The sequence below is a fragment of the Branchiostoma belcheri genome, unplaced genomic scaffold (genome assembly GCF_001625305.1).
Source record: "Branchiostoma belcheri isolate BF01 breed outbred unplaced genomic scaffold, Haploidv18h27 scaffold623, whole genome shotgun sequence".
In the NCBI taxonomy this organism is placed as follows: Eukaryota; Metazoa; Chordata; class Leptocardii; order Amphioxiformes; family Branchiostomatidae; genus Branchiostoma; species Branchiostoma belcheri.
In genome coordinates, this window is record NW_017804269.1 from 4,078 (window position 1) to 11,443 (window position 7,366).

The window sequence follows — 7,366 nt, forward strand, 5'->3', positions numbered from 1 at the left end:
ATTCAGCAAACCATACCCTGTGGTCATTTTTTTAACCTTNAAAACCACGTAGATTTCATATTGAAAGCAACTTTTTTTTTTGGGGGGGGGGGCAAACCTTTTTTATTCGTACGTTCGCATCAAATTTAAGGTTCCCAGAGGATGTCATCCATATAATCAAATCAACATGGCCTAATTAAAGTTTAGTTTATTAAGTCGAGAAGCTCTGCCTCCTCCTCCGGCGACATGGGGTTACTGGAGCCATCGGACTCGTAGCTGTAACTGGGCGGGGGAGGTGCGCCTGGGCCCGAGGGAATGCTTGGCTCAGCACGGCGGTTACCGCATCGTGCTCTTCCACAAGCTCCTTCAGCTGCCGGATGTACTCCATCGCCGAGCGGAGGGTCTCAACCTAAGATAGAGAGATAGAGATATTCGTTTGTTACGCCAAAAAACAACAGTTACTCAAGCAACTGGATAGGATTTTGGAGGGTAGGGGGTGAAACACTATGGGTATTCTATCTGTATAGTACACCCATATCAGTTGTATTCAGAACTGTGCTCTATTCAAAACAATGTTCAGGCACGGTTCTGAATAGTCCACTAGTGTTCAGAAACGTGCCTGGGGCAAACTACGTTCATGGATACGCGGAGGAGACTATATAGAACTGTGCCTGATAGAACCATTCAGTCACATAACAAACTGTAGATATAGCACTGTTGTGGTTCTAAAGATGATAATTTGGTGTATTTATGTGATAATGTAACAAAGTTTGTATTAGTAATGTAGTTGTGTGTGCCACTTTGTGTATCATTATGCTAATGTTGGCCCCCTCAAACCAAAGGAGAAGAAGAAGAAAACAATCACCTTCGACATTTTCTTGTTGGTCCGCCCGTCCGGCACGAGGTTTCGTAGGTTGGCGAAGCCCATGTTCACCATCCGGACTCGCTGGCGCTCTCTCTCATTTCTTCTGGACATTTTCCTCGGCTGCTTCTGAGACGCACCGAACCCAAGTCTCGAGTCGGTCTCGGTGTCTGCTAGAACAGTTCTGATGAGTGATTCTTTGTCGTCTACGTCTTGTTCCACACACTCAGTTCTAATGTCCACGGCGTCGGAAACCTCGAAAGGCTGCGAACACTGCTGCTTCGCAAAAGCTTTCTCCTCGACAAGTCCTTTTGCGTACAGACAACTGGTTCTGAAGTCGCAGCCAACGTTAACCGCAGCGTTCTCTTTACAGCACTCCATAGTGACAATGCCACAGTCTCGCATTTAGGTTAGAGTGTCCAGATCTTCCGGACTATGCACCAACCCAGTCTGACTCTAGAAAACCTGAAGACGATTGCCCACGACCACCAAGTATGGCGCAATGACGCTGTGCAGACGGGGGGACGACTTTGACGCAGGCCACTCAGAGATGAGGCCCGCCCGGGCACTTGACTTGGGCAGGCCCGCCCGGGCACTTGACTTGGGCAGGCCCGCCCGGGCACTTGACTTGGGCAGGCCCGCCCGGGCACTTGACTTGGGCAGGCCCGCCCGGGCACTTGACTTGGGCAGGCCCGCCCGGGCACTTGACTTGGGCAGTAGGTAGGTAGTTCGGTAGGTAGGTGGGCACAGGCGTGGGGAGGGCGCTGTTGAGGCGGCACAACACAGTTTTAGCCCTATGGGGATTTCTATTCTATAGTTAAAGACCCCAAAGTGACTCACTTCGACTCACTGAAAATCATAGTAGGGTGCACAAGCAAGGTTCAGATTTTTGATATGTTTAATTTCAGGGTATAGTGTACAAATTATGCGAAAATGAGCTCAAATTTGCCGGCTAGTTTTCTTCTCATGCCCTCTTTTATTAGCGCCATTGCGGAGGTCATGGAACTGCAGCCGACGCACAGTACTAGGCGGGACAAGTATCCAAGCGCAAATCTACGCCGACTGAACACGCACCATAAGTCAACTTCTACAGTCTCAAAACTGACATATTCCTCTAACATTTACCACAGGTTCTATCTCGATACCATGCTCAGAACAATCTCTGCACCCTTCTCTAGTATTGTGCAGCACTAATTTGTGCCCGGACTACTTTTGACTACGGGGTTCGCCCATAAATACTGTGTTGTGCGGCCTTGACGCCTGCATGACCCTCAAAAGGTTAAAGGTCATGGGGCATAGAGAAGTCATAAAGAAGTGAAATTTTGTTTTGGGTGTAACTATTGTTCTTTTGTTAGTATATTGATGACGAAATTGTTTACAAGGTAAGTGGGGATTAGAAAAGGATGAGAAGGAACCCTGTAAAAGGTAAAGCACACACAAAAAACATATTGTAAGTTACACTACAATGACTATGTACAACGCAAACCTGTCTATAGTATATTAGCAACCGCTAATATTACTATCTAGTTTAAATATTTGACATCTTCAAAAAAGTTTATCAATACCGCCAACTTTTTGTGTGTAAAGATAATCCCTTTGATTTGACTTAGGCGGTTAAAACTCGTTTATTTGACGAAGGAGAAGCTTTTTCAAGAGCGTCAGGCGTTTCCAGCGTTAGCAGCACAGACGCAAAGACAAATTTGAAAGATTTGAATGCCATCCTGAATTCGGCGAGATGCGTTCTTGAGCAATTCTTCGTTACTTGCGAAGTCAGATCACCCGGACCCGTCCTTGCCTCTCAACATGCGGGAAAATGCGTCATTGAAGGTCTAAAATACAAGTTTTCCCGGGGGAGCATGCCCCCGGGCCCCATAAATGCGAGTGCATGTGGCGCTCACTTGCCCTCTTCATTAGTGGATGCACCCAGGACACCCAGGAAACATCCGGCTGGTCGGGAACGCTGATGTGATGAAGTACATTGTATCTTGCATGCGCTCTTAATTGCAAGGTATGCAGTATTTTTTATTTATTTATTTGTTTATTTGTATCAACGTATCAACAACATATCTCGCAGCCTTGACATACAGGGCTGATTTCTGATGTTTGTTTACAATATAAATCATTAATTAATAGTAGGGAAATACAAATTACAATCATGTCGGAATGTACAGATCAATATGATATCACTTTGGTTCAACAAATGTAGGTATTTACAATCTATATTGTCATTGGTCACTTTTTCTCCCCAATTCAGATACCCGAATCTGACACGTTGGCAGAACGTACCGCGTCTGCGAGAATCTAGCGGTTTTCGTTGGATTTTTTTTATCAACGTTGCATCAGAATTTTGCCTGTTGCAGACGATATCTTTTCCGACACAATATTTGGAACCTACCGACAGGATGTTGAACCTTATATTGCTATGCATAATACATTACGGCAGGTTTCCTGCAGGTGCAATGCGTTCTAGATCTGCCGACGTGTCCCAGAATCTAGCGCTGTATGAAAATAAAAAATGTGCGCCAATTTACCGTTAAACGTTACCGGGATCCCCCCATGCAGACCCTCAACAGTCCTTGAAAACGTTATGTAAAGGTCAGACGCTGAATAGATTCGACGCCAAGAGATGTACGAAAAGGTTGTTAATTGCAAATTGCAACAACATTCTCTCGCCCATACAGTAATAACGTTTCTGAATACTTTTTCCGTCGTCTTGACTACTTGCCATTGAGTACACTGCTGGCTAGTCACTCTTTTCACATAACCAGAAAGACTATTCCTGGCTATGCGACGAGTTTTCTTGCTATACGTATGAGAAGGGACGCCGGCACCTGTGGAAGAAACTATCATCAGTATGGAAGAAGAAACGGACGGTTCGCTAGTAGAAGACGGCATCAACCAAGTTCTGTCCCTCAGCTCAACATCTCGCGATCTGCAGACGGCATATTTCATCATCAGCCTGGTGTTGTCGGTGGGATGCGGCCTGCTGCTCATCTTCCTGGTTTGGAAGAAAGAGTATCTGCAAAAGCCCAGCCACTACCTACGGTGTAACCTGGTGGTAGACGACATCGTCTTCACCGGTTGCCTGATTCCCGTGCGCGTCTACGCACTTTTCCGGCAGGATGTCAGCGGGCAGCACCTATGGTGCTCAGCAAGAGCGCTGGTCGCACCCGCGTGTGGGATGTCCATGCTTGGTACCTACCTCATGGTGGCGATAGACCTGTACTACTTCGTGTGCGATCCCCTGCACTACCATGACAAAGTCACCACCAAACGTGTGCTTGTAGGCATCTTCACGACCAGGGCATTGTCATTGTTCTTCGGATTCGCACTGGCCCCGATGGCTTTCGGCGGACCGCCCAAATACGGCGTGATTTGCGACTACGGTCTTGGGAACAGTTTCTCCTTTCATGACATTTTCAAAAACACTTACTTGATCATTCTAGTACTCACTGCACTCTCAATCCCAGTACTCTACTGTCGTGTTTTTAAGGAGGCCAGGAGACAACAGGAAAGGGACGAGAACCGGCATCTGTGGGTGTTCCAGACTAAGGCGTTTAAAACCATGGTGCCGCACGCTACCGTGTTGACTGTGACAGTGGCCACTAGCGTTTTCCAGGTGGCCACGTTACGCGCTTTGACCAGTAAGGAACAAATGCCACCACGCGCCCTGGTTGTCGCCGAAAGCGTGGTCATCCTGATGTTCCTGACGCTATCGTCCATGGCCAACCCTGTCGTCTACAGCTTCCGGCTACCGGAGTTCCGTCGAGCATTTCGAGAGCTGTGCGGGAGGCCCAACAACCAGCTACCGGCTGCTGTCACTGGTACTGGGCAGGGACGGTTGGGACGGAGGCAGCAGGATAGGGTAGAGATGACTGCGATCACCGGTACTAGCCAAGGTGGGCCGCCAATTGCAGGGCAGCAACATCAGGATAGCGCAGGGATGGTGGATATCACCGGTTCTGGGCAAGTAGCGTCGGCACGGCAGCAGCAACATAGCGTAAGGCTGGATACTATCACTGGTGTTCCTGGGCAAGTGGAGTCGGCACAGAGGCATCAGGATAGTTCAGCCTTAGAGATGTTAGCTGTCACAGGGTCTGGGCAAGGTGCGTCGGCCACAGTATCAACACCAGCTCAAATGTCTACAGAAGGCCTGAAGACGACAGCAGAAGACGACCAGGCACACAACAAGCAGACAAGAAAGGTAGACATGAGCGCAGGAACAGAGTCTTGTGCGACCACTTCAGAGCTTTCGGCTGCGCGTCGGAAGTTGGCATGGCAGGAAAGTGCAATCAAGTCAGGCAACAAACTTTGAGCCAACACTGAAGATGACTGATACACCAAGGAGCTTTAGATTTGATTTTTAACCTCCTTGTATCCACAAAAGACAAAAAGTAACTCGTTGTGTTAGATCAGCTATAGAACCGATATACGTAAGATTAACTGGTTAGAAATAGTTCAGCGGGACTAGGAACACGACCAAACTACTGTGTATTGTCACAAGAGCAGAGGTAAGCTTCTTTGCACCGCGTACCGATCCTCAAACTCCTCATTCACTTGATTTAGCCTCCTTCGCAGTCTTGTTGGGCGTCGGCGTTATTTTTGTGAGCGACGCGAGAAATATGCGGCCGCGAGGGACGATTTGCTGCCGAGGGAGTTTTTGCCGCGGAGAGAAGGTGGAGAGCGAAACCGTAATATTACTCGCGTCGCTCACAAAAATAACGCCCACGCCCAACAAGACTGCGGAAACTACAAAGGATGGCACACAGGCTATCACTTGATATGATGGTAATTTATAAACAAAATGTCAGAAACGCCTTCATATGTATAGTTAAGGAGCTTACAAAAGTCGCTGTACTTTTGTTGTGTCAATAAAGTTCTATGTTCGATGTAATAATCGTTTGCATTGTAGACTGCCTGCATTTGATTTTTCATCTTTGATTTACCGTTTAAGCGTTGCCAAGATCCCCCCATGCAGACCCCCATTGATGAAATATGATAAAGGTTTTTACGTATTAGATATAAAGTGCAAGGTGTTTAGCTACGTGTGTGATGGGGATTCAGTTGACTCAAGCGGAAGTCTCTCAGCTTAAAGTAATTGAGAGAAATGGAAGCGAAGGCTTAAACGTTTCCTCTCAACCAAGAGACGAGCAGGGAACTAAAACAACTGCCACCCTTAATCGTGGTGTAAAAGTAATTGTTGAATCGGTATGAGTTCGTTAATGTTAGTCACGCACACATGCACGAACATGCCGAAACTTTCGTCTGTTCATTGTGATGCAGTTCTGAGTTCTGGGCAACAGCACATGCAGGGTTTATGTTAGTCTCTACCAGACTAACTACCCTGGCTATATATAGGCGAATATTTGCCGGGGGAGTTTGGCCGCCTTGCGGTTTGACTATGCCGCGCAGTCAGTGGACTACAAAGAAACCCGCGACTTTCCACAGGCCATCGGAGGGAAAGAAACTACCTCCCCGCCGGACTCCCTTGGCCCATTTGATTATCTTTTTTTGCCGAATTTTGTGCATTAATTTTGGAGTGAAAATAATGTTTTTTCGTTGATTTTACCAAACTTAAAAAGGTCGAAGAAACCAAACTCAGCCGGTCTTGTAGCTGTAGAGATATCCTTTCGTCCCATATACAGTCCTTCTGAATTATTCCACGGCTGAGACGGTCGCTAGATTTGAGGGTGTGCAGCTTCGAATAGAAACGCCAAATAAACTGGGGTGTGCCCCCTTAATCGTAATGCATTTTGGCTTAAATCCTTTCCAAAGCATTCCATACAAGGTTTGAGTTGTCAAAATTAAAACACCCTCGTCATGAAATGTTGTACAACGGAAAAAGAAGAAGACGACAAAGGATTTACTTTGGCCTCAACCTCCGCGTTCTTGTCCAATCAGAGCGCCGTATACTTGTGACGTCACAGGGCGAAGGTTGCAGAACAGAAATGGCGGACGGTGGAGAAGTCGTCCTGTTGTCTGACTCTGAGGAAAACCGTTCGAAATCAGAGCCGCACGAAAATGGCACCTCAACGGACGGTGCAGACGTTAAATCGGAACCTTCCGGTGCTGACGGTGGCGTGAAACCCGTTTCCAAACTCTCCTTAAAGCGGAAGCGCGAGATTTCGGGGACGTCAAACAATGGCGAGAACGGCACGGAACCTGTGTGTCTGTCGGTTTGCGCGCCAAACACGGACGTTCTCTCTCCATCATCAGGTCCAGCCGAAACGGTACGCTTCTTCCTGTACCTCTCACTTTCTTCTGGGGTCTTTTCGATGCATCCTGATAGCAAACATACCCGAATATTTTTGTGTGTGTGTAACACTTGCAGGGCTCGAAATACTGGATGGGTATACAAAAATAACTTCCTTGCTGTAGCTATGCACCAAAATGTGCACCACATTTTGGCGACGCCTAAGGGGGCACACCCCAGTTTATTTTCACCCTCAACTCTAGCGACCGTCTCTTTCAGGAAATACCTCTTAAGCCAAAACACTCTGTTTGCAAATGAAGGATATCCCTCTA

The 7,366-nt window shown here is 47.3% G+C and overlaps 1 protein-coding gene and 2 pseudogenes across 1 annotated transcript; 2 read left to right on the forward strand and 1 right to left on the reverse strand.

The window, feature by feature from the left end:
* Positions 1–79: 79 nt before the first annotated feature.
* Positions 80–1,593, reverse strand: LOC109483172 (annotated as a pseudogene).
* Positions 1,594–3,517: 1,924 nt separating this feature from the next.
* On the forward strand, positions 3,518–5,156 carry LOC109483170 (olfactory receptor 10A4-like). Its single transcript, XM_019786157.1, has one exon. It carries the CDS (start codon positions 3,696–3,698, stop codon positions 5,154–5,156), a length of 1,461 nt encoding a protein of 486 aa, XP_019641716.1. The 5' UTR covers positions 3,518–3,695.
* A 1,592-nt stretch (positions 5,157–6,748) lies between these two features.
* The window catches only part of LOC109483171, an 8,533-nt pseudogene continuing 7,915 nt past the window's right edge, over positions 6,749–7,366 (forward strand).